Below are 27,447 nucleotides of genomic sequence, written 5' to 3' on the forward strand. Positions count from 1 at the left end.
ATGATCGCCATGCGTCGTCTGCAGGAGCTCGGCCGCGCCGTGCGGCTCTTCAGGCCGGTCCGTTGCACCTCGTCGGCGGGCGCAAGGCGTGAAATAAAGGAAAGTGCAGAGCGTTCAACTGAAACCCGGTGCACGTGTTCATGACTGCTCCCTCACATGGCTCCTCTTTCATCAGGAGGGCTATTTAGAGACCATGTATTCCGAGCAGACAAGTGAAAAGGCGTCGTGGTGGTCATACCAGACGTACCGACAATGATTGCCTCGCGTCGTCACAGGAGCTCGGCCGCGCCGTGCGGCTCTTCAGGCCGGTCCGTTGCACCTCGTCGGCGGGCGCAAGGCGCGAAATAAATGAAAGTGTAGAGAGTTGAACTGAAACCCGGTGCACGTGTTCATGACTGCTCCCTCACATGGCTCCTCTTTCATCAGGAGGGCTATTTAGAGACCATGTATTCCGAGCAGACAAGTGAAAAGGCGTCGTGGTGGTCATACCAGACGTACCGACAATGATTGCCTATCGTCGTCACAGGAGCTGGGCCGCGCCGTGCGGCTCTTCAGGCCGGTCCGTTGCACCTCGTCGGCGGGCGCAAGGCGCGAAATAAATGAAAGTGTAGAGAGTTGAACTGAAACCCGGTGCACGTGTTCATCCCTCTCATGGCTCCTCTTTCATCAGGAGTGCTATTTAGAGACCATGTATTCCGAGCAGACAAGTGAAAAGGCGTCGTGGTGGTCATACCAGACGTACCGACAATGATTGCCTCGCGTCGTCACAGGAGCTCGGCCGCGCCGTGCGGATCTTCAGACCAGTCCGTCGCACCTCGTCGGCGGGCGCAAGGCGCGAAATAAATGAAAGTGTAGAGAGTTGAACTGAAACCCGGTGCACGTGTTCATGACTGCTCCCTCACATGGCTCCTCTTTCATCAGGAGGGCTATTTAGAGACCATGTATTCCGAGCAGACAAGTGAAAAGGCGTCGTGGTGGTCATACCAGACGTACCGACAATGATTGCCTCGCGTCGTCACAGGAGCTCGGCCGCGCCGTGCGGCTCTTCAGGCCGGTCCGTTGCACCTCGTCGGCGGGCGCAAGGCGCGAAATAAATGAAAGTGTAGAGAGTTGAACTGAAACCCGGTGCACGTGTTCATGACTGCTCCCTCACATGGCTCCTCTTTCATCAGGAGTGCTATTTAGAGACCATGTATTCCGAGCAGACAAGTGAAAAGGCGTCGTGGTGGTCATACCAGACGTACCGACAATGATTGCCTCGCGTCGTCACAGGAGCTCGGCCGCGCCGTGCGGCTCTTCAGGCCGGTCCGTTGCACCTCGTCGGCGGGCGCAAGGCGCGAAATAAATGAAAGTGTAGAGAGTTGAACTGAAACCCGGTGCACGTGTTCATGACTGCTCCCTCACATGGCTCCTCTTTCATCAGGAGGGCTATTTAGAGACCATGTATTCCGAGCAGACAAGTGAAAAGGCGTCGTGGTGGTCATACCAGACGTACCGACAATGATTGCCTCGCGTCGTCACAGGAGCTCGGCCGCGCCGTGCGGCTCTCCAGGCCGGTCCGTTGCACCTCGTCGGCGGGCGCAAGGCGCGAAATAAATGAAAGTGTAGAGAGTTGAACTGAAACCCGGTGCACGTGTTCATGACTGCTCCCTCACATGGCTCCTCTTTCATCAGGGGTGCTATTTAGAGACCATGTATTCCGAGCAGACAAGTGAAAAGGCGTCGTGGTGGTCATACCAGACGTACCGACAATGATTGCCTCGCGTCGTCACAGGAGCTCGGCCGCGCCGTGCGGCTCTTCAGGCCGGTCCGTTGCACCTCGTCGGCGGGCGCAAGGCGCGAAATAAATGAAAGTGTAGAGAGTTGAACTGAAACCCGGTGCACGTGTTCATGACTGCTCCCTCACATGGCTCCTCTTTCATCAGGGGTGCTATTTAGAGACCATGTATTCCGAGCAGACAAGTGAAAAGGCGTCGTGGTGGTCATACCAGACGTACCGACAATGATTGCTTCGCGTCGTCACAGGAGCTCGGCCGCGCCGTGCGGCTCTTCAGGCCGGTCCGTTGCACCTCGTCGGCGGGCGCAAGGCGCGAAATAAAGGAAAGTGCAGAGCGTTCATCTGAAATCCGGTGCACGTGTTCATGACTGCTCCCTCACATGGTTCCTCTTTCATCAGGAGTGCTATTTAGAGACCATGTATTCCGAGCAGACAAGTGAAAAGGCGTCTGGTGGTCATACCAGACGTACCGACAATGATTGCCTCGCGTCGTCACAGGAGCTCGGCCGCGCCGTGCGGCTCTTCAGGCCGGTCCGTTGCACCTCGTCGGCGGGCGCAAGGCGCGAAATAAATGAAAGTGTAGAGCGTTGAACTGAAACCCGGTGCACGTTCTCATGACTGCTGCCTCACATGGCTCCTCTTTCATCAGGGGTGCTATTTAGGGACCATGTATTCCGAGGAGACAAACGAAAAGGCGTCGCGGTGGATCCCCAGGATCCACGTTTCCCCGGACACTCCTAAGCCGCGCACGGCTACACGCGGGATGTTCCAACCCTCGTGTGCTCGGGTACGTGGTGTCGCAACACACACTTGTTGATGTGTACTGAGGAACAGTTTGAGGAAGCATCTCCACAGTGGTGATAAAGTTACTTCCTGGAAGGACATCGCCCTACCGTAGACCCCTTTAAGATGCTTCCTGAAGCCACATTTAAACATTATATGAATCAAATCATCACCCGATACTAAAATACCAACGCAAACTGACTGATAAGCACGCATATAATAGTGCATGCGACATGAAAACTGACTGGACTGTTCAGGTGCTAGCAGCAGCGCATATCTAGCAGCAGAAACATAGCCTCTGACGTCCGTCCACCAGAAGCCGCTTGCAGTGCCGAGTTGGGCGGAAAATAATGGACCAATTGTTCGATTCATTAAATAGTTGCGCAGAGATTATAGAGCGAATAGTTAGGTCTACAATTAGTATTTCTACACAGTATAACATACTTCATAAATTCATGTATCGCCTCAATGAATCTTGCCAACTCCATGCACTGAGGCAGCGGATGATTAAATAAACAGCTTCGACAGAGCACATGTAGGCTTTAAATTGATTCTATCAACGAAATTTTGGAACTACCAAGCGGCAAGACAGTCCATAACAATACGATATCTCCAGGCAACATAGAAAGCGATTTGTATGTTGCGTACAGATCTGCAGGAACCCTTGAACTTCAAATTTGTTCTCAATAGTCCAAATAAGGCCCTTTACAGAACCTCTTTAGGATACTTAGGCAGCAGCATGGCACTAATGAGACTCCCAAATAATTTCAGTTCACTGCTGCTATCAAGAATATTTTCGGAGCGTTCTAACAATTTAGGTTGCAGCAATCGGGAAGCAGACAACGCCACTCTTTTAATTGAGCTAAAGAAAGTAAGACTTGACCAAAACCACCCTTCCGCGACGGAGCTTTACCGGAAACGTTTTAGATTATTTTTCTTTAAGCACCGGCAAACCAGCGGAAGCGGAAATCTTGAATCTTCACTAAGCCAAATATACATAATATCCAAAGCCCAGGGTGTGTAGAACCAGCCGGCAGAATTTAGCCCTTTGAGACGCTGTATACACAATTGTGTCGGAGAGTGCATAAATCACAAAAGCACTGATGAAAGTAATAGTATGTAAAATGTGTTTTCTACAGCTTGAAACACTTATTGAAGCTGTGCTGCAATGTTGGATAACGTGCTGAATGTTTTAGCAAAATGAGTGGGAAGGTAGACGGCTGGGTGTTTATAATATTTCAGTACGTTGTATGTAGCGGGTTCACTTCTTTCATTGGTTTTCACAATGTCATGGACCAGGCATAATTCTCAAGTGGCTGGATAGGTGCTTTGAAAGCTTTTCAAAACACGAGATAGTATAGTTTTCCCATGAAGTCGAAATTTTGTAATGACACAACTCGCTTAACAATTGAAAATGGTTAATCTTTTCTCCAGCTGTACACTTTCTATGATTCTGAAGATGCAAGAGATGTGGTGAAAGGAACGTTTCAATCAACGCGACAAAGTCTCGTATGAAAGGGTTGACAGTACCTACAGAAGCAGCTTAGAATTTTGTAAGAAAATCAGGAAAATTATCTTCTGCGCGTGTAGGTGCTATAGTACACTTTGAAAGGGTGTCAGATAAATGGCTTTACTTGGTGATAAAGGCGACAGATGGCCCATTTTACAGTGCAGATTGTCACAAATCGTCCCTGCGAATGTTTGCCCAGGTTAAGATTCCCTGGTATTGCAAATTTAAAAATAAAGAATTGCGAGTGAAGGACTTGGAAGTCTGCTGCAAAGAGAAAGCGACAAAAATTCTATTAACCGAACTGGTCTACGCTTTATTAGCTTCAATAATTCGATGATTTTGAGCGATAAGAATAAGGGATTCAGTTCTTGTTTCTGTGCTTTGTATCACGGTACTATTACTCTTGAATTTTTTTTCGTGCATGTTGGTTTAGGGCGTACTAACGCAGAGAAAGATTAAATCATATATTTCATTGTTGCCACTTGCCGCGCTGTCAAGCGGACTCTTTGCAAAACAAGATGGGACACTTCCTAGCCCATTTGTCTGGTTATAGTCTGCGGCGGTGCTCAGCAGTTGTGAAACACTGATTATCATCATTATCATCATCATCATCATCATCATCATCATCATCATCTGTACTTTATTTCTCGGCCGAGCGAGGGGAGACTGGGACTAAAGGCACGCAGGCCTGACAGAGGTCCCAGACCCCACGGCTACAACATTATGCAGATGTTCAGGAGCTAGCGCTGTCATTACAGCGGCGACAGTGTTTTCGAGCGCCTTTGCTGGCAACTGCTGACATTTTTAAGCAAAGGTTTACGTAAAAAATGATTTCAACTAAAACCATCAAATTCGGCGAGCGGCAAGCAAACGGCACATGCACTAGAAAGTAGCAGGATCTCCGTTGCCAGTAGCACTCAAACCTGCCACAAACCGAGAAACATATGGCGTCCTGTTCACCATGTGCGCATTTTGTACTATTCCACGAGTGCGAGCTCTTAGAGAATTGTGTAGTAGAAAGTGTGAAGGTGGCTTTTTGTCGCGTTCCCTTCTAATATTTGCTTTTCCTCCATACCTGAAAACAACACTAGTTGTGAAAGTCGCCACACTGTAGGGATGCAGACTTCATATTGATCATCTTAGCCTAGTTAGCGTGTGCATAAATCAAGGCATAGAAGTGCTTTTGCAGCCCATGTTGAATAGAAAGTCGCTGCTTTAGCAGTGAGTCGAACCCGCAACCTTGTGCTCTGCAACAAATCACAATAATCACGGTTGCAGGTTATGTTTCACCTTACTTCACTGCATACTCGTTGAGACGTGTTTGTACTTACGCTACACGGTGGCTTTTCCATTTGAGCGTTCATTCATTACTTTGTGGCCCTTCATTAGTATGCTAATGAGAAGAGTTTGTGAGAAAGTAGAGATGGGGCACAACCTGTAATCAAGCTGTGCTCTCTAAAGATGCCACCGTATTGGGGCACGGCCTAGCCTCGAACACTGCGCACATTTGGAGGATTTCGGAGGCTTAAAATGGATGGTTGCAGTCAAAATATGGTATTCCGCACTTTCTAACGAAACCCCATTTCTACGTCTGTTTCCTTCGCTTCATTGTCACTTGGCTTGAGAGAGATTGTTACTAAAATGTCTTACCCTCGCTCATTCATACAATCATGTATGACATAGCTTAATTACGACGAAGTAAAAGCACAGCGATCATCAGCTGAAGCAGTCCTCTGCAAAAAGTGAAAGAATGCTTGCAATGTAGAACTTCGCATACATGATGTGAAGAAGTTGTGGGTTCATCTCCCACCGGTTGCAAATTTGCTTTCTTCTGCTTGGATTTCGCTTCAATAATGCGATTTTATTTGTTTCATCGTCAAAATTAACCCACACTTGCGAATAAATATATAGACTAGTTTCAAAAATTCGGCAGAGAGACTTAAGACTGCTTAGGTGGGGGATGTGAAAGCACTATAGTCCTTTTGCTGTAATGTTTTTCTGCACTTCCCTTGTCCACGCAAGCTCTCGCCTGCGTTTTACCTGCTCCTCAGCAAGACCAGATAAAGCGTCTCAACGCGCTCGCTTGCCAGCGAGGAATTGCTAACTCGGAGCGCCTCTCAGCGGCATTCAACTGCACATCAATGCCTTTCATGTTGTAAACACATTCTATACAATCACGACGTGGTGCGACCTCGTAGCCATTGGCTGCACTGTTGCGTGCCCAACGACGCACGCACTAGCTCACACGTGTGAGCATCCAGATGGCAGCAACGTGACGTGCGCAAGGCTCTCGTTTAGGAAATCAGAACCGTAGAGCCGCCGTGGCGTCGGGAGTCGCGTGTGCATCTCGCACCCCAGAGACCTTTGCAATTATAGCAGAATGCGGTTAATTCGACTTGCGACTCGCACGAAGGAGAACAGTGCAGAAGAGCAGTTAAATCAGCATGTCAGGTTTATCAATGCCGGAGCTGTTTAACTGCAGGTATTATGTCACCACTGAATTCCTCTGAACAGGACGCTCGACTTTCGGCAATTCTTGTGGAGTTGAAACGCTTAAACAGTTCTGGCAAAAGTTATCTCGAGGCATAGCGAGACAGTGGGAACCTCTACGCTTGCTCCACCTGGGGCCGCCAGTTTCGGCAGAACACTGCTCTCTGGCGCCACCTGTGGAGGCACAACCTGGACACACCGAACCAGCGCTACCCTTACCCCCAGTGTGGCAAAGAATTTGCCAGACTCGACTACCTCTAGGAGTACCTGGCGTCGCAGAACGAGTCGCACAAAGGCCGCTTTGTGTTCGACATCTGCAGCGTTCTTCAGAACTCAGATCTCAGCCCCCACCGGCTTACGCACAACAGTGAGGGGTACTTCCGAGTGCAGCATCTGCAAGCGAGGGTCAATTTTTCAAGCCTGAAGCAGCACAAAAAAGAGCACGATGCAGGGCGGATGACATCCTCTCCCGAGTGCGGAGCAACGTTCAAGCGCCCCTGCCAGCTAAAGGAGCACTTAGTGATACACCATGTTGATGCGACGCTTTTCAAGCCGCTCGCACAGGAAGAGCCTAATTCAGAGTGCAAGGGCACTTGGAATGGACAGAACGCAACCACCAAAAGCACTGTTACATCATACCAGCGTACTACAAAAAAGGTCATGACACTATAGGTGGTGTGAAGAGTCGAGTCGAAGCTGAAAATGATTGTCTCCTGAGGGAAAGGTTGACAGCTCGCGTTGATGTAGCACCCGCAAGTGAGCCGCATATATGCGAGAGGCCAGAAATAAACGGAAACACAAGTTGGCTTCAAGAACAGCATATGATCTGTGGCAAGACGATGGTGTCTAGTTGTAGCGGTGTACCTCTGAGAGACGGTACAACACAATCCGCGAAGCCCACCGAACAGACGCCGACAGCTGTTGGAAGTAATCAAGCTAGCTTGCCAACGCTTCAAGACAACGGCTGTAGAAAAACAGGCTGTATACGAAGCAGACATCGTTCAGCGTTCACTCAGGGTACTGCCGATAGAATGCATAGAAGGTGATCTGATCAATGATCTAGGCACGAAGCCTGAAACGATTGTGAGCCACCCTGACTTTGGAAGCCAGGTTTACTATGAATGGCTGTCGGGATGCACGCCTGCCTGCAGCCTTCTTACGCTGTCGCTCGACACGGAGATGTTCACAGAAGTCACCAAGTACGCAAGACAATGAGTGAAGTTTTCACGACAGTGTGCCGCGAGTGTATGGAAGTCTTTCTTGACATTTTTGAGGGTTCTCAAAGAGCAGTTGAAAGGCATATCAACTTTGCGCTTGAAACACTGCAACCATCGTAGTGTACATAAGTGTCACCCATAGTGCTTGTGCATCGAAACTGGCAGAGTTGCGTTATTAAGGTCTGTATATGTGCATTTCAAAGGAGAATTTGCAATGGTGCTTAAAAAACTGTTCTTGGCTATTCATATTCACTGTTACAAGCAGGGCAGATCTAATGCTGCCTTTATTTTAAAGCGAAGCTTTCTTTGCTGTTCCTTAGACTTTCCCACTGCTGCTGCTGGGGCTGCTACTGTGGCTGTTGCTCTCCGGCACACGACTTGGGGGGGGGGGGTGTCCAGAGAGTGTATATACATAAAAAAAGCGTGGCAGCGAAGAGACGCAAGGAACTCCTCTGGACAGCACCACGTCGAATGTGCACAACGCCCTCTTGAGCTCCCGTGTCGTCGCACTTCAGGAGCTTGACAGCTGAAGTGTTCCGCAACACCCGCAAGCGCTTACCTCTTTACCAACGTGCTAGTCCAGAGGCAAGTTAGAAAGGAAGAAAGGAGGAGGAGGGGGGCATTGAATGGACAGAACTGACGCAGTCGCAAAACGAGTGAACAGCCTCGTCTTTCTTCGCTCAGTTGCCACACAAATACAAGGGGGGGGGGATATGGAAGAGGTTGCGTGAAAAGGCAAGGAAACGTTGGATAAACTGAAGTTCAAGGAAGGGTTAGGCGGATTTCTGCCACTTCTGGCAGAAACTTACGCAGGGCGTGCAGGAGAGCCGCATTATTTAAAGCGCACCGTGGGGTCTAGGCGACACAACGGAAGCGGTCGCACGTCAAATCAACACTTCAGTCCACACCGTGATAGCTTTGCGGCTATGGCTTTGCTCGAGGTCGCGGATTTGACCGATGCAGCCGCATTTTGATGGGGGCGAAAGAAAAAAAAACGGTTATGCACTTTATTTAGGGACACCGTAAAGAAACACCACGGTGCCATAGTTAATCCGCAGTGCGCCACTTCGGCCTGCCTAATAAACCGGTTTTAGTTTTTGCACGTAACGCCCAATACTCCAATTCAAGTGTAATGCTTCTGCCACGATGCCATGTCAGGCAATGACACTGACCCTCTCAGAGGTTATCAAATATGGCGCAGAAAAACGCATCAAGCAAACACCTCTCCCTTTGTGTACTACGCGAACAAACACTTATGGTGCGCGCAAGGTAACGTTTAACATCAACTCACCCCTCTTGTGTTGGAGAAAATGTTGCAGAAATTAAACATTCACCGTCAAAATCATCGCTAATTGTCGCAAGTCAAAGCAAACGGCACAAAGAGCTTCGCTTACATTGATTCCAACAGTGCGTGAGATACTCATTTTCCAAACGCTTACACTCATCCTATAAGCTGAAATCCCAACATGCGCCCTTCAAGCTTCGATTATGCCTTTGTATCTGTAAAATAGGTCTTCGCGCATCTACCGCTTTATCAATGCCACACAGAGCAAAATGTACAGACTTTGGAAGAGAGCTTTCATTCCTTTGACCTCATGATGCAAGCAAAAACGAAATCGAAAATTTATTAGTTGTGAGATGCCAACCTAGCAAGTGTGATCTGTCGTTCGTGTGGTAGCTATGCGCTGCTATAAATGGCATTGACAGCTCAGGAGTCTGCCGGTCTATTCATGTTCGTGTATGGTAAATTGTATATAATTGGCGAAAACGTGACATCATAGGACAGCTAATTTCTTAACAAAACGTCGTTTCATACTGAAGCAAACAACTGGAACGCCAATATATTTCTCCGAAACGTTCGGGACTATATATCTCGAAACTGGTGTCGTCCTGAGAATGCTTTCCAAGGCGTACGGGTGTGGACTAAGTGGCTACACCTCGCGGACGTTTTCGAACCCGGCGCGCCAAATGGGCAAGGCAAAGTGTAGTCGCGACGCCCAGCGGATCATCGCGGGATTCACCCAGCGTCCTAGGTAGAGAATCGCGGTAGTCCTACCTGACGTCCCGACCATGATCGCCATGCGTCGTCTGCAGGAGCTCGGCCGCGCCGTGCGGCTCTTCAGGCCGGTCCGTTGCACCTCGTCGGCGGGCGCAAGGCGCGAAATAAATGAAAGTGCAGAGAGTTGAACTGAAACCCGGTGCACGTGTTCATGACTGCTCCCTCACATGGCTCCTCTTTCATCAGGGGTGCTATTTAGAGACCATGTATTCCGAGCAGACAAGTGAAAAGGCGTCGTGGTGGTCATCCCAGACGTACCGACAATGATTGCCTCGCGTCGTCACAGGAGCTCGGCCGCGCCGTGCGGCTCTTCAGGCCGGTCCGTTGCACCTCGTCGGCGGGCGCAAGGCGCGAAATAAATGAAAGTGCAGAGAGTTGAACTGAAACCCGGTGCACGTGTTCATGACTGCTCCCTCACATGGCTCCTCTTTCATCAGGGGTGCTATTTAGAGACCATGTATTCCGAGCAGACAAGTGAAAAGGCGTCGTGGTGGTCATCCCAGACGTACCGACAATGATTGCCTCGCGTCGTCACAGGAGCTCGGCCGCGCCGTGCGGCTCTTCAGGCCGGTCCGTTGCACCTCGTCGGCGGGCGCAAGGCGCGAAATAAATGAAAGTGTAGAGCGTTGAAATGAAACCCGGTGCACGTGTTCATGACTGCTCCCTCACATGGCTCCTCTTTCATCAGGGGTGCTATTTAGAGACCATGTATTCCGAGCAGACAAGTGAAAAGGCGTCGTGGTGGTCATACCAGACGTACCGACAATGATTGCCTCGCGTCGTCACAGGAGCTCGGCCGCGCCGTGCGGCTCTTCAGGCCGGTCCGTTGCACCTCGTCGGCGGGCGCAAGGCGCGAAATAAATGAAAGTGTAGAGCGTTGAAATGAAACCCGGTGCACGTGTTCATGACTGCTCCCTCACATGGCTCCTCTTTCATCAGGGGTGCTATTTAGAGACCATGTATTCCGAGCAGACAAGTGAAAAGGCGTCGTGGTGGTCATCCCAGACGTACCGACAATGATTGCCTCGCGTCGTCACAGGAGCTCGGCCGCGCCGTGCGGCTCTTCAGGCCGGTCCGTTGCACCTCGTCGGCGGGCGCAAGGCGCGAAATAAATGAAAGTGTAGAGCGTTGAACTGAAACCCGGTGCACGTGTTCATGACTGCTCCCTCACATGGCTCCTCTTTCATCAGGGGTGCTATTTAGGGACCATGTATTCCGAGGAGACAAACGAAAAGGCGTCGCGGTGGATCCCCAGGATCCACGTTTCCCCGGACACTCCTAAGCCGCGCACGGCTACACGCGGGATGTTCCAACCCTCGTGTGCTCGGGTACATGGTGTCGCAACACACACTTGTTGATGTGTACTGAGGAACAGTTTGAGGAAGCATCTCCACAGTGGTGATAAAGTTACTTCCTGGAAGGACATCGCCCTACCGTAGATCCCTTTAAGATGCTTCCTGAAGCCACATTTAAACATTATATGAATCAAATCATCACCCGATACTAAAATACCAACGCAAACTGACTGATAAGCACGCATATAATAGTGCATGCGACATGAAAACTGACTGGACTGTTCAGGTGCTAGCAGCAGCGCATATCTAGCAGCAGAAACATAGCCTCTGACGTCCGTCCACCAGAAGCCGCTTGCAGTGCCGAGTTGGGTGGAAAATAATGGACCAATTGTTCGATTCATTAAATAGTTGCGCAGAGATTATAGAGCGAATAGTTAGGTCTACAATTAGTATTTCTACACAGTATAACATACTTCATAAATTCATGTATCGCCTCAATGAATCTTGCCAACTCCATGCACTGAGGCAGCGGATGATTAAATAAACAGCTTCGACAGAGCACATGTAGGCTTTAAATTGATTCTATCAACGAAATTTTGGAACTACCAAGCGGCAAGACAGTCCATAACAATACGATATCTCCAGGCAACATAGAAAGCGATTTGTATGTTGCGTACAGATCTGCAGGAACCCTTGAACTTCAAATTTGTTCTCAATAGTCCAAATAAGGCCCTTTACAGAACCTCTTTAGGATACTTAGGCAGCAGCATGGCACTAATGAGACTCCCAAATAATTTCAGTTCACTGCTGCTATCAAGAATATTTTCGGAGCGTTCTAACAATTTAGGTTGCAGCAATCGGGAAGCAGACAACGCCACTCTTTTAATTGAGCTAAAGAAAGTAAGACTTGACCAAAACCACCCTTCCGCGACGGAGCTTTACCGGAAACGTTTTAGATTATTTTTCTTTAAGCACCGGCAAACCAGCGGAAGCGGAAATCTTGAATCTTCACTAAGCCAAATATACATAATATCCAAAGCCCAGGGTGTGTAGAACCAGCCGGCAGAATTTAGCCCTTTGAGACGCTGTATACACAATTGTGTCGGAGAGTGCATAAATCACAAAAGCACTGATGAAAGTAATAGTATGTAAAATGTGTTTTCTACAGCTTGAAACACTTATTGAAGCTGTGCTGCAATGTTGGATAACGTGCTGAATGTTTTAGCAAAATGAGTGGGAAGGTAGACGGCTGGGTGTTTATAATATTTCAGTACGTTGTATGTAGCGGGTTCACTTCTTTCATTGGTTTTCACAATGTCATGGACCAGGCATAATTCTCAAGTGGCTGGATAGGTGCTTTGAAAGCTTTTCAAAACACGAGATAGTATAGTTTTCCCATGAAGTCGAAATTTTGTAATGACACAACTCGCTTAACAATTGAAAATGGTTAATCTTTTCTCCAGCTGTACACTTTCTATGATTCTGAAGATGCAAGAGATGTGGTGAAAGGAACGTTTCAATCAACGCGACAAAGTCTCGTATGAAAGGGTTGACAGTACCTACAGAAGCAGCTTAGAATTTTGTAAGAAAATCAGGAAAATTATCTTCTGCGCGTATAGGTGCTATAGTACACTTTGAAAGGGTGTCAGATAAATGGCTTTACATGGTGATAAAGACGACAGATGGCCCATTTTACAGTGCAGATTGTCACAAATTGTCCCTGCGAATGTTTGCCCAGGTTAAGATTCCCTGGTATTGCAAATTTAAAAATAAAGAATTGCGAGTGAAGGACTTGGAAGTCTGCTGCAAAGCGAAAGCGACAAAAATTCTATTAACCGAACTGGTCTACGCTTTATTAGCTTCAATAATTCAATGATTTTGAGCGATAAGAATAAGGGATTCAGTTCTTGTTTCTGTGCTTTGTATCACGGTACTATTACTCTTGAATTTTTTTTCGTGCATGTTGGTTTAGGGCGTACTAACGCAGAGAAAGATTAAATCATATATTTCATTGTTGCCACTTGCCGCGCTGTCAAGCGGACTCTTTGCAAAACAAGATGGGACACTTCCTAGCCCATTTGTCTGGTTATAGTCTGCGGCGGTGCTCAGCAGTTGTGAAACACTGATTATCATCATTATCATCATCATCATCATCATCATCTGTACTTTATTTCTCGTCCGAGCGAGGGGAGACTGGGACTAAAGGCACGCAGGCCTGACAGAGGTCCCAGACCCCACGGCTACAACATTATGCAGATGTTCAGGAGCTAGCGCTGTCATTACAGCGGCGACAGTGTTTTCGAGCGCCTTTGCTGGCAACTGCTGACATTTTTAAGCAAAGGTTTACGTAAAAAATGATTTCAACTAAAACCATCAAATTCGGCGAGCGGCAAGCAAACGGCACATGCACTAGAAAGTAGCAGGATCTCCGTTGCCAGTAGCACTCAAACCTGCCACAAACCGAGAAACATATGGCGTCCTGTTCACCATGTGCGCATTTTGTACTATTCCACGAGTGCGAGCTCTTAGAGAATTGTGTAGTAGAAAGTGTGAAGGTGGCTTTTTGTCGCGTTCCCTTCTAATATTTGCTTTTCCTCCATACCTGAAAACAACACTAGTTGTGAAAGTCGCCACACTGTAGGGATGCAGACTTCATATTGATCATCTTAGCCTAGTTAGCGTGTGCATAAATCAAGGCATAGAAGTGCTTTTGCAGCCCATGTTGAATAGAAAGTCGCTGCTTTAGCAGTGAGTCGAACCCGCAACCTTGTGCTCTGCAACAAATCACAATAATCACGGTTGCAGGTTATGTTTCACCTTACTTCACTGCATACTCGTTGAGACGTGTTTGTACTTACGTTACACGGTGGCTTTTCCATTTGAGCGTTCATTCATTACTTTGTGGCCCTTCATTAGTATGCTAATGAGAAGAGTTTGTGAGAAAGTAGAGATGGGGCACAACCTGTAATCAAGCTGTGCTCTCTAAAGATGCCACCGTATTGGGGCACGGCCTAGCCTCGAACACTGCGCACATTTGGAGGATTTCGGAGGCTTAAAATGGATGGTTGCAGTCAAAATATGGTATTCCGCACTTTCTAACGAAACCCCATTTCTACGTCTGTTTCCTTCGCTTCATTGTCACTTGGCTTGAGAGAGATTGTTACTAAAATGTCTTACCCTCGCTCATTCATACAATCATGTATGACATAGCTTAATTACGACGAAGTAAAAGCACAGCGATCATCAGCTGAAGCAGTCCTCTGCAAAAAGTGAAAGAATGCTTGCAATGTAGAACTTCGCATACATGATGTGAAGAAGTTGTGGGTTCATCTCCCACCGGTTGCAAATTTGCTTTCTTCTGCTTGGATTTCGCTTCAATAATGCGATTTTATTTGTTTCATCGTCAAAATTAACCCACACTTGCGAATAAATATATAGACTAGTTTCAAAAATTCGGCAGAGAGACTTAAGACTGCTTAGGTGGGGGATGTGAAAGCACTATAGTCCTTTTGCTGTAATGTTTTTCTGCACTTCCCTTGTCCACGCAAGCTCTCGCCTGCGTTTTACCTGCTCCTCAGCAAGACCAGATAAAGCGTCTCAACGCGCTCGCTTGCCAGCGAGGAATTGCTAACTCGGAGCGCCTCTCAGCGGCATTCAACTGCACATCAATGCCTTTCATGTTGTAAACACATTCTATACAATCACGACGTGGTGCGACCTCGTAGCCATTGGCTGCACTGTTGCGTGCCCAACGACGCACGCACTAGCTCACACGTGTGAGCATCCAGATGGCAGCAACGTGACGTGCGCAAGGCTCTCGTTTAGGAAATCAGAACCGTAGAGCCGCCGTGGCGTCGGGAGTCGCGTGTGCATCTCGCACCCCAGAGACCTTTGCAATTATAGCAGAATGCGGTTAATTCGACTTGCGACTCGCACGAAGGAGAACAGTGCAGAAGAGCAGTTAAATCAGCATGTCAGGTTTATCAATGCCGGAGCTGTTTAACTGCAGGTATTATGTCACCACTGAATTCCTCTGAACAGGACGCTCGACTTTCGGCAATTCTTGTGGAGTTGAAACGCTTAAACAGTTCTGGCAAAAGTTATCTCGAGGCATAGCGAGACAGTGGGAACCTCTACGCTTGCTCCACCTGGGGCCGCCAGTTTCGGCAGAACACTGCTCTCTGGCGCCACCTGTGGAGGCACAACCTGGACACACCGAACCAGCGCTACCCTTACCCCCAGTGTGGCAAAGAATTTGCCAGACTCGACTACCTCTAGGAGTACCTGGCGTCGCAGAACGAGTCGCACAAAGGCCGCTTTGTGTTCGACATCTGCAGCGTTCTTCAGAACTCAGATCTCAGCCCCCACCGGCTTACGCACAACAGTGAGGGGTACTTCCGAGTGCAGCATCTGCAAGCGAGGGTCAATTTTTCAAGCCTGAAGCAGCACAAAAAAGAGCACGATGCAGGGCGGATGACATCCTCTCCCGAGTGCGGAGCAACGTTCAAGCGCCCCTGCCAGCTAAAGGAGCACTTAGTGATACACCATGTTGATGCGACGCTTTTCAAGCCGCTCGCACAGGAAGAGCCTAATTCAGAGTGCAAGGGCACTTGGAATGGACAGAACGCAAGCATCAAAAGCACTGTTACATCATACCAGCGTACTACAAAAAAGGTCATGACACTATAGGTGGTGTGAAGAGTCGAGTCGAAGCTGAAAATGATTGTCTCCTGAGGGAAAGGTTGACAGCTCGCGTTGATGTAGCACCCGCAAGTGAGCCGCATATATGCGAGAGGCCAGAAATAAACGGAAACACAAGTTGGCTTCAAGAACAGCATATGATCTGTGGCAAGACGATGGTGTCTAGTTGTAGCGGTGTACCTCTGAGAGACGGTACAACACAATCTGCGAAGCCCACCGAACAGACGCCGACAGCTGTTGGAAGTAATCAAGCTAGCTTGCCAACGCTTCAAGACAACGGCTGTAGAAAAACAGGCTGTATACGAAGCAGACATCGTTCAGCGTTCACTCAGGGTACTGCCGATAGAATGCATAGAAGGTGATCTGATCAATGATCTAGGCACGAAGCCTGAAACGATTGTGAGCCACCCTGACTTTGGAAGCCAGGTTTACTATGAATGGCTGTCGGGATGCACGCCTGCCTGCAGCCTTCTTACGCTGTCGCTCGACACGGAGATGTTCACAGAAGTCACCAAGTACGCAAGACAATGAGTGAAGTTTTCACGACAGTGTGCCGCGAGTGTATGGAAGTCTTTCTTGACATTTTTGAGGGTTCTCAAAGAGCAGTTGAAAGGCATATCAACTTTGCGCTTGAAACACTGCAACCATCGTAGTGTACATAAGTGTCACCCATAGTGCTTGTGCATCGAAACTGGCAGAGTTGCGTTATTAAGGTCTGTATATGTGCATTTCAAAGGAGAATTTGCAATGGTGCTTAAAAAACTGTTCTTGGCTATTCATATTCACTGTTACAAGCAGGGCAGATCTAATGCTGCCTTTATTTTAAAGCGAAGCTTTCTTTGCTGTTCCTTAGACTTTCCCACTGCTGCTGCTGGGGCTGCTACTGTGGCTGTTGCTCTCCGGCACACGACTTGGGGGGGGGGGGGGGTGTCCAGAGAGTGTATATACATAAAAAAAGCGTGGCAGCGAAGAGACGCAAGGAACTCCTCTGGACAGCACCACGTCGAATGTGCACAACGCCCTCTTGAGCTCCCGTGTCGTCGCACTTCAGGAGCTTGACAGCTGAAGTGTTCCGCAACACCCGCAAGCGCTTACCTCTTTACCAACGTGCTAGTCCAGAGGCAAGTTAGAAAGGAAGGAAGGAGGAGGAGGGGGGCATTGAATGGACAGAACTGACGCAGTCGCAAAACGAGTGAACAGCCTCGCCTTTCTTCGCTCAGTTGCCACACAAATACAAGGGGGGGGGGATATGGAAGAGGTTGCGTGAAAAGGCAAGGAAACGTTGGATAAACTGAAGTTCAAGGAAGGGTTAGGCGGATTTCTGCCACTTCTGGCAGAAACTTACGCAGGGCGTGCAGGAGAGCCGCATTATTTAAAGCGCACCGTGGGGTCTAGGCGACACAACGGAAGCGGTCGCACGTCAAATCAACTCTTCAGTCCACACCGTGATAGCTTTGCGGCTATGGCTTTGCTCGAGGCCGCGGATTTGACCGATGCAGCCGCATTTTGATGGGGGCGAAAGAAAAAAAAACGGTTATGCACTTTATTTAGGGACACCGTAAAGAAACACCACGGTGCCATAGTTAATCCGCAGTGCGCCACTTCGGCCTGCCTAATAAACCGGTTTTAGTTTTTGCACGTAACGCCCAATACTCCAATTCAAGTGTAATGCTTCTGCCACGATGCCATGTCAGGCAATGACACTGACCCTCTCAGAGGTTATCAAATATGGCGCAGAAAAACGCATCAAGCAAACACCTCTCCCTTTGTATACTACGCGAACAAACACTTATGGTGCACGCAAGGTAACGTTTAACATCAACTCACCCCTCTTGTGTTGGACAAAATGTTGCAGAAATTAAACATTCACCGTCAAAATCATCGCTAATTGTCGCAAGTCAAAGCAAACGGCACAAAGAGCTTCGCTTACATCGATTCCAACAGTGCGTGAGATACTCATTTTCCAAACGCTTACACTCATCCTATAAGCTGAAATCCCAACATGCGCCCTTCAAGCTTCGATTATGCCTTTGTATCTGTAAAATAGGTCTTCGCGCATCTACCGCTTTATCAATGCCACACAGAGCAAAATGTACAGACTTTGGAAGAGAGCTTTCATTCCTTTGACCTCATGATGCAAGCAAAAATGAAATCGAAAATTTATTAGCTGTGAGATGCCAACCTAGCAAGTGTGATCTGTCGTTCGTGTGGTAGCTATGCGCTGCTATAAATGGCATTGACAGCTCAGGAGTCTGCCGGTCTATTCATGTTCGTGTATGGTAAATTGTATATAATTGGCGAAATCGTGACATCATAGGACAGCTAATTTCTTAACAAAACGTCGTTTCATACTGAAGCAAACAACTGGAACGCCAATATATTTCTCCGAAAAGTTCGGGACTATATATCTCGAAACTGGTGTCGTCCTGAGAATGCTTTCCAAGGCGTACGGGTGTGGACTAAGTGGCTACACCTCGCGGACGTTTTCGAACCCGGCGCGCCAAATGGGCAAGGCAAAGTGTAGTCGCGACGCCCAGCGGATCATCGCGGGATTCACCCAACGTCCTAGGTAGAGAATCGCGGTAGTCCTACCAGACGTACCGACAATGATTGCCTCGCGTCGTCACAGGAGCTCGGCCGCGCCGTGCGGCTCTTCAGGCCGGTCCGTTGCACCTCGTCGGCGGGCGCAAGGCGTGAAATAAAGGAAAGTGCAGAGAGTTGAACTGAAACCCGGTGCACGTGTTCATGACTGCTCCCTCACATGGCTCCTCTTTCATCAGGAGGGCTATTTAGAGACCATGTATTCCGAGCAGACAAGTGAAAAGGCGTCGTGGTGGTCATACCAGACGTACCGACAATGATTGCCTCGCGTCGTCACAGGAGCTCGGCCGCGCCGTGCGGCTCTTCAGGCCGGTCCGTTGCACCTCGTCGGCGGGCGCAAGGCGCGAAATAAATGAAAGTGTAGAGAGTTGAACTGAAACCCGGTGCACGTGTTCATGACTGCTCCCTCACATGGCTCCTCTTTCATCAGGAGGGCTATTTAGAGACCATGTATTCCGAGCAGACAAGTGAAAAGGCGTCGTGGTGGTCATACCAGACGTACCGACAATGATTGCCTCGCGTCGTCACAGGAGCTCGGCCGCGCCGTGCGGCTCTTCAGGCCGGTCCGTTGCACCTCGTCGGCGGGCGCAAGGCGTGAAATAAAGGAAAGTGCAGAGCGTTGAACTGAAACCCGGTGCACGTGTTCATGACTGCTCCCTCACATGGCTCCTCTTTCATCAGGAGGGCTATTTAGAGACCATGTATTCCGAGCAGACAAGTGAAAAGGCGTCGTGGTGGTCATCCCAGACGTACCGACAATGATTGCTTCGCGTCGTCACAGGAGCTCGGCCGCGCCGTGCGGCTCTTCAGGCCGGTCCGTTGCACCTCGTCGGCGGGCGCAAGGCGCGAAATAAATGAAAGTGTAGAGCGTTGAACTGAAACCCGGTGCACGTGTTCATGACTGCTCCCTCACATGGCTCCTCTTTCATCAGGGGTGCTATTTAGGGACCATGTATTCCGAGGAGACAAACGAAAAGGCGTCGCGGTGGTCATACCGGCAATCATTGCCGTGCGTCGTCTGCAGGAGCTCTGCCGCGCCGTGCGGTACTTCAGGCCGGTTCGTCGTCTGGTCCGTCGTTGCCGCCCAAATAACGTGGTCGGGCTAGTTCCCGCGCGGGAAAGTGGCATTTACGCCGTTTTCCTAATTCACCCTTTCTTTTTATCCTTTCGTTCTATGTATAGCTAGCACACAGACTGGGTGCAACACCGCCTGAGTGCTTGCAGTCTTGTCCGTTCTTGTCAGCGCACTTATATTGTGAAAAATGCTCGCTTGCGGCCGCCACTCCGGCTCAACAGCCTACATCTTGAAATACGCAACAAAGTGTCCACGAGTTTGCGTGAGTTAGAATTATTATAGGCGAAAAAACAAGTGGAAAGTCGGCGCTGGTGGCCACCGTCTTCGATGTGGGATGAACGCGGATACACACAAGCGTTGATCTTACAATGTTGAGTGTATTATGGTGAGTGCAATGGGAGTGAATTATGAAACCACGCATTAAGTTGTTGGTTTTACAAGGAAGGTTATTTGGAAAGGCTAAATTTCAATATATTCTTGCCTTATAATTATATCTAGTTGCTCAACGCTTTTTTTTCTCTTTTCAGTTCCATGATTTGTGTGTATATTACTGTTGAAATTGTAACATTTTTAATGGTCTCGCTGCGTCGTTAACGCTGAATTTTTTCCGATTCATGCTCAGCAATGCATGAATTTTGGACAGCATAAAGAACAATGCGTGGTGGTGATTGCAACTTTATATTGCGCTAGATCGTTGTCGAGGTCCCTCTAGTGACGGAACGCAATTATTCAATAATATCAGGAATAAGCAGGCAATCTAAAATGATATAGTGGCCTTCACAGCTGGACAATGCTGCTATCGCAGCAAGTTAGCGCACAGCCGAAAGAATCACTGAAATATGCTTTGCACATATTTGCTTTGCACAAATTATGCACATTGTTCAGTATTTAACTTCTCATAATCTACTGTCACACTGTCAGCACGGCTTCCGATCTGGTTTTTCCATTGTCACTCAGCTCACTGAATTTACTCTCGACATCGCTCCCGTCTTATATAGCCTCAATCATCGATGCAATATTTATAGATTATTGCAACGCATTTGACATGGTCTGTCATATGCAGCTTCATAAATTGCATATTATATTTAACAGCAATAAGTTACTTCACTGGATAACCTACTACTTATACTTAAGATCCGAGTTCGTCAGTTTCAACCATGCCCAGTCATCGTCAGCCTATAACTTCAGGTATGCCCCAAGGATCGGTGCTTGGGCCTCTATTATTTATAATTTTTTTAATGATGTAGAAAATGTTATTGTCCCCGCAGCGACGTTACGCCTATATGCTGATGACTGCGTGCTTTATCGTAACGGTGGCATTCGCTCCACCTGGATAACGGGGGCCAGCGTGTGGGTGTTGCGTTTTAGCCTTTTCACCCCCCTGCTGTGCCTCCCTGACAGTGAGGACCAAGATGGAGCCTTTGCTGTTGACGACGGGCACCCGGCAAGACCGCTCGAGTGTCGCAGGGCGGAAGACGATAACGTTGAATACGACGATGAGGACGACGATGACAAGGAGCTGTGCCCCGACGACTTCCCTACACCCGTCGGGTGGAGCACGCACGTGTCAGCAGTGTGGTCACCCCTACCAAAGGTGTCGATGCTCCCATGCCGCTGCTCCAAGTGCTTTCGCAGAGCCTGTGGGTTTGTGACTTGGTTACATATTTCACACACAACTAAATAGAAATCATCCCACGCTAGACAAAATCCGAAAAGTCCCATATCATTTTCTTAATTTCATGGCATCGCTTTCTCTTTTCGCTATCTCTGCCTCTGTATCGGTTTCTTCCTTTTCTGGACTCTCGAAGCAGATAGTTTCGGCCCAAAAATTCCACGACTGTCCTTGGGTAGCCGACACACTATTGGTGGCTGCCAGTCTGAAGATCTTTCAATAGATTGGCAGTAGAAGGGTATTTGTCTTCTACTAGTTGGAAGCGGTGTCGCAGAGTTGCAGCAAGGAGAAAGACTGCTGCAGGCACCAAAAGGAACCCTTGTGATACGCAGTTCTCCAATATTGGAAGATCCTTCAAACCAGAAGTAACGAAACGCGTCTCGGTCTTGTTCAGCCAGCGATATTTGAAGAAACGCTTTTTCGATATCGGCGGAAATTATAATCTTGAAGCTGCGAAACTTCAGCCGTAAGTCGATGATGTTGGGTTTCAAATTCGGTCCTGTCCACAAGACGTCGTTGAGTGAAGGTGACTCCGGAGCATGAGAAGAGGCGTCGGATACCACCCGTACTTCAGTCGTAGTTCTGTCGCGTCGCACTACTGCTCGGTGTGGCATATAGTACGTGACATGTTCACTCGTACTGTCCATTGGGACCTTCTCAGCGTAGTCTTTGTTATAGTAGCTCCTAATGGCAAAGTCATATTCCTTCTGAAACTCTGGTTCTCGATGTAGTGTTCTCTCCAAGGACTCTAGCCTCTTTAACGTGATATCCCGGTTATTTTTAGGCTGGGAACAATTGCTGCGCCACGGCAGTTCAACTTTATCGCAACCATTGTTTCTAATAGTTGTTTCCACAAAGTTCTTCAGGACGTGTTCGTCATCTTTCGAAAGTCTGCCTTCGTTGTGTCAGTCCCAGATGTTCTATTTCCCAGAAAGACCTCAGTTGCTGGGAAACATTGTCTTCCGTTAGGCATATGTTGAAGTTCCTTGCGGTTTCCGGCTTGTAGAACTTAGGTGGACTTCTGGTATCTCCATGAATTGTCCATCCTATGACAGTTTCGATGGCGGTCAAGGAGTCGTCCAGTCGATGAATTCTTCCGCTGACAAGTAGCCAGTAATAGTCGGCACCTATAAGGATGCTTATTCCAGGCTCAGGCGATACCTGAACTGCGTTGGCGTCAGCCAAACGTAAGTTCTTGCTTTTCAACTTTGCAAGTACATTTGTATCTGGCAATGCTGACAAGGCATTGCATATTTCGGGAACTTCTATCGCCTCTACTTCAAGTGTGTTTGAGTCGTACTGGCTATGCAGCGTGACTCGTACTCTCCAATAATATTTACATGGTGCTGAAACGTTTCCAAATCCCGAGACTGTGAGCTGCTCTTCAGCTAACACAGTGGCTTTCAGCTGCCTAGATAATTCTTCCGTGATGAAGCTGCGTTGACTGCCACCATCAATCAACATTCTTACAAAGAATTTGCTTCCAGTGCCCAGAGCCCAAACTTGGGCGGTCTGCAGAAGAACTGTGCACTTTGGCGAATCTATTGACGAGCTGGAAACAGTTGTCTGTGTTTCCGTTTTCTTCTGCTTCCATTTCGGGTCGCACATTGTGGTGATATGTCGCCCCTTGCATTTCGCACAGCTTAGTCTCTTCCAGTTTCGGCATTCCTTAGCTTTGTGAAATTGTCTAGCGCAGCGGGAACAGCATCCTAATTTCCGTAGTTTCTGCTTTTTCTCGTCTAATGTTAGTTCCGTTGGGCAGACATCCGCCGAGTGATCTTTGTCTCCGCATAATATACAACTCTCTGGAGTCAGTTTCACGGTTAGCATAGATGCAGAACCTTGGAAATGCTCATTAGATTGTCGTTTTGCTGTTGAGGCTTGTTCTCTCTTGTCAGAAGTCATCATTACAGTCTGTTCCCGGCTTCTTACTTCAAGACTGAAGAAGTCTAGAAGAACAGACATTTCATTTAGCCTGTCACTAGTAACGCCTGTATTTGTCGAAGACAGGATGCGCTGATTATAACGGAGTACCATTTCTTGCGGAAGATTTTGTATTATAGCAGTTTTCAGAAGCACTCCATATTCTTTTTCTTCGACGGAACTAACAGTGAACAGGAACTAACGGAACTAACAGGAACTAACAGGAACTAACAGGAACTAACGGGAACTAACGGGAACTAACGGGAACTAACGGGAACTAAACAGTGTTTTCACTGTTTCGTGAATGGAGTAACACATGGCAAATGAAAAGTAATTTCACTAAAACAGTTGCAATGACCTACGGTAATAAAAAGAATCTGCTGCATTTCTCTTACAGTAATAACAGTAACTACTTGACCCATGTCAGCAAGTCAGATACCTGGGGTTATTTTTTCATATAACTTAAGATGGAATGCCCATAATAATAACATTTCTGGGAAAGCACTTCGCAAACTTGGCTATCTCAAATCAACCTTAAAGAATGCCATGAACTGCTTATAAATCACTAGCTCGACCGATCATGGTGTACGCCGAAATTGCTTGGTCCCCTCATCAAGCGCGCGGCATTGAACGTTTAGAATCAGCCCTCCGAAAAAAGCAGTACGATTCATCTTCAGCCGGTACGATCGCAAGTTTTCGAGTTCTTCACATATGCACACTTTATCTTCGCAAATGTTATAACATATGCAGCATGAAGATACGTTCATGTGTGTGCCTAAGATCGTTCAAACGTCATCTTGTCAAACGTCATTTTTTTGTCCAATTCATTGGACAAGAAAGACACTAACCTGGCAAAGCATTGCAGTATTTGTAAATCCGTACCTTTCTTTGACGATACACTATTGTTATTGTTTCATAGTGACAAGACTACCAGAGAAGTCGCTGAAGCATGCCGTAACATCAGAAAATCTAATGGTGGCGTTAGCAAAACATCGTTGATCTTGTCAGCGAAAGAAATGGCATTGCTGCATAAAGGGTAGATTGCAAGACAGGTACATCGCGTGCGTACATTGACTGTCCGGAGTTTGTATCTGATTGTCGATGTATGACCAGGCGCATACGTGCCCAGTTTTGTACGTCTAAGTTGACTTCTTAGTTCAAATAAATCAGTTGTAAGTTCAGCGCCATGTTTGTCTCCTCTTTCTGGTCCTGTGGTCTAGCGCTGTTTGAATTTTATTGTTACCATGGAACACCAACTCGCCCAATACGCTGCCCTTCTGTTATCTGGCATTCAGGCACCCTACTCCCTTGTGCCCTCAAGCGCACGCGCAACCCGATGGAACCACCCATTAAACATTGTTCCTTTCAAACCACCATATTGACTGCCTTAAATTTTCTTTTTTCCCGCTAACCGTTGAAAGTTGGGATCGATTGGACGGCACATTTAGCGCATTGCCAATTGAAAAGTTCGTTGTTCAGTTGCCTAACAATTTCATCTGTTGATCTGTTTTTAATACTTCTGTGTTATCTATTTCTATGCTGCCCATGTTTGTGTTTAATAATGCATGTACCCACTCCTGCAATGTCTCCCTTAAGAGACAGCAGTATTTGTAAATGAAATAAAATATAGGGAAATTCGAGAATGCGAGCCATCGCCGTCAGTTTCAAGAGCTGCCACCCAATGACATCGAGGGCTGCGGAGTTGCATTGCATTTCGTCTCGTCAGCCAAGAAGAATCTCAAAGATTGTCAATTTTCAGTGACTCGAAGATAGCACTTCAGCCGTTGCAATCAGGCCTGAGGCGCGAAGCACAGGAACAACTATTCCAGATCAGAGAACTAATTCATACCTTCACCATAAAAGGAAACGACGTCGCATTTCAGGGGCTTCTAAGTCATTGCGGCGTCATAGGTAACGAACACGCTAATAACGCTCCTCGGTCCGCTCTTCAGGGCCACAGAGTGGATACCATTGTCAAAGACGCATGCTGTCAGAAACTGGCGAATGCTGCTATGAGATGTCGCGTTCTAATGGGGCCCACTGAGTTTTCTAGGCAACGGGCTGGACCACGTGGACTGTTATGTCCGCCTTTACGTCAAGCCACGATTCTGCCGACGAGTGGTTACCTTGCCTTATTGGGTAGGACTGCTGGCAATACACAAGTCACGTACCATTCTGCAACATTTAGGAATTCGTTTGCTTTCCGAATAAAATCGGCCAAATGCGCATCGGGTATGAGGACTGTGGTAGCGAGGAGACAAACATGTTCTGCGTGACCATCCTTGTTACAATTTACAGAAACAAGGCGGGATCCCGTCGGATGACTGCGAAAATGCATGCTGCTGGCAAAGCGCTGCCGATGAGATTAAGAAAAACGTCCCGCAGCTTCCTCGTCGCCAGTTAACATGCAGCCGACCTTGCTCACCGAACGCACGCTTGAGAGCAGCACAGTACCACTGCGAAAACGCTGCGTCCTGTGGAGTGTTTCATATTTCGCCGACTTTCTTTGCAACCCGGAAAAAAACACTACGTGAGACCTATCATAAAGGTAAAGTCGATCGGTGGTTTCTGAAAGTTCTCTACAAATGAAGGTGCTCTACAGTCAAGGACGGCACAAAACTAGGGGGGGGGGGGTTATTAAATTAGGAAATTCGCAGGCATAAGTGAGAATTGGTTGGCACAGGACAGGGGTTTTTTGGAGATCGCAGGGAGAGGCCTTCATCCTGCAGTCAACATAAAATGGGCTGCTACTGCTGATGAATATAGTGCGCTCTTAAGTGTGGTGTCGTTAGCTTTGCGAGAGGTAGGAGCCATTATATTCACAAAGAAAACGTAATTTCCAGCTCCCAAAATATTATAAAATTATTCGCACAATTCTCATAAATTTGAGGGTATGTGAATGGTGCCCTGGCAACATTCTCATGCTTCGATGTGAGAGAGAGACATAGCAAAGAGAGTAAAGGCATGGAGGTCAACCAGACAAGCGTCCGGTTTGCTACCCTACATTGGGGGAAGGGAAAGGGGGAACAGAAAGAGGAAAGCGGTATAGAGGGAACACTGCCTGTGCACGGGCAAATTACTTGGAAATTAGTCAAATCAAAGCAAGTGCTCCGTCGATACGTTAGGCTGCCGTCAATCTTGGTGGTTCATAGCTGGTGATGCACGTTGAAGTTACCAGTGAAGACCAATGATCCGGTGGGCGTCAGCAGTACGTCGCAGTGCATGGCAGTATATTTTTAAGCTAAACCTAAGCCGTTCTGACTTCAGTGCCAATATAATGAGGCGGGTGAGCCATGATGCTTACTCGATAGTTGCAAGTACTGAATTGAGAGCACCCAGCACTTGCATTGCACTTGACGCTGACGCAGTGTGCAGACTATTTAAGAGCATTCGAGGGGTATTCATCAGAGACCGGAGCATCATAACGACTTGCCGGCCTTCTTCGGGTAATTTGTCAGGAACCCGCGCTGTTCGCTCTACAGCCGTGCGCAGCTGTATCACTTGACGTGGCTCCGGCATCAGCTGTGGCATCGCCTCCGGTTGTGGCATCGGCTGCGGTATCACCTCCGGCTATGACATCTCCTGCGGCTGTGGCATCGGCTGTACCAACGACTGTGGCACCAGCTGCGGCATCAGCTGTGGCTTCGGTTGCGACTTCCGCTGTTCTGGCTTTGGCTGTTGCTTTAGTAGTGAGGACCAAGTTTTATTGTTCTCCACCATGGCCTTGTCAGATTTAGATTGAATTGCGCCCGGCCTAGGGGGCAGAGGAGGAGGTGTATTCTTCATAGAGGTATCAGCGTTCCTTGAAGTCCGGTGGCGACGGGAGCGTCATTTTCTAACGGCCGCAACAGCTTCCCGACGACACGAATGGTCTCTCGCCATCTGCTTCAAGATCGCCTTTTCCTTCTTCATTTTGGGGTAGTCCTTCGAGAAAGAGTCATGGGACCAAGGAAATTGGTGCATTTGAGAACCGTGGGTACAGAAGAGTCTGCAGCGTGGGGCTCGCTGCAGCGTGAGCAAACTCTCGTGTTCTCGCACACGGCACTCAGATGCCCCAGCCTCATACAATTGCGGCATTGCAGTGGCCTTGGGATGAATGGTCGCACAGGGTGCCTAAAGTGGCCCACCTTGACGTGCGAAGGGAGAGTCTCGCACTTGAATATAATTTTCACACAGCGGGATATGCCGAGGCGATACACATGTGTTATGGCGACGCCATCAACGAATGGCTGGCTTCACTAGAATTGGCAAGTCAGCGCTGGAGATGTCCACTTCGTAGATGACACCAGTAATTGAACCACTGTTCTGGGAGGTGCGTACCAGCGGAGCTTAATGCCACCTAGT

General features: G+C 48.1%; 1 protein-coding gene across 1 annotated transcript in view; it reads left to right on the forward strand.

Moving 5' to 3' along the window:
• Window positions 1–27,447, forward strand: part of LOC139049237 (uncharacterized) — a 46,248-nt gene continuing 18,801 nt past the window's right edge. The window contains exons 1-4 of the mRNA XM_070524606.1: window positions 1–57; window positions 6,822–7,079; window positions 15,410–15,522; window positions 20,910–21,148. Coding sequence (XP_070380707.1) covers window positions 1–57; window positions 6,822–7,079; window positions 15,410–15,522; window positions 20,910–21,148 — 667 coding nt within the window. The remainder of the gene's footprint in view (window positions 58–6,821; window positions 7,080–15,409; window positions 15,523–20,909; window positions 21,149–27,447) is intronic.

The sequence above is a fragment of the Dermacentor albipictus genome, chromosome 8, assembly GCF_038994185.2.
Source record: "Dermacentor albipictus isolate Rhodes 1998 colony chromosome 8, USDA_Dalb.pri_finalv2, whole genome shotgun sequence".
NCBI lineage: Eukaryota > Metazoa > Arthropoda > Arachnida > Ixodida > Ixodidae > Dermacentor > Dermacentor albipictus.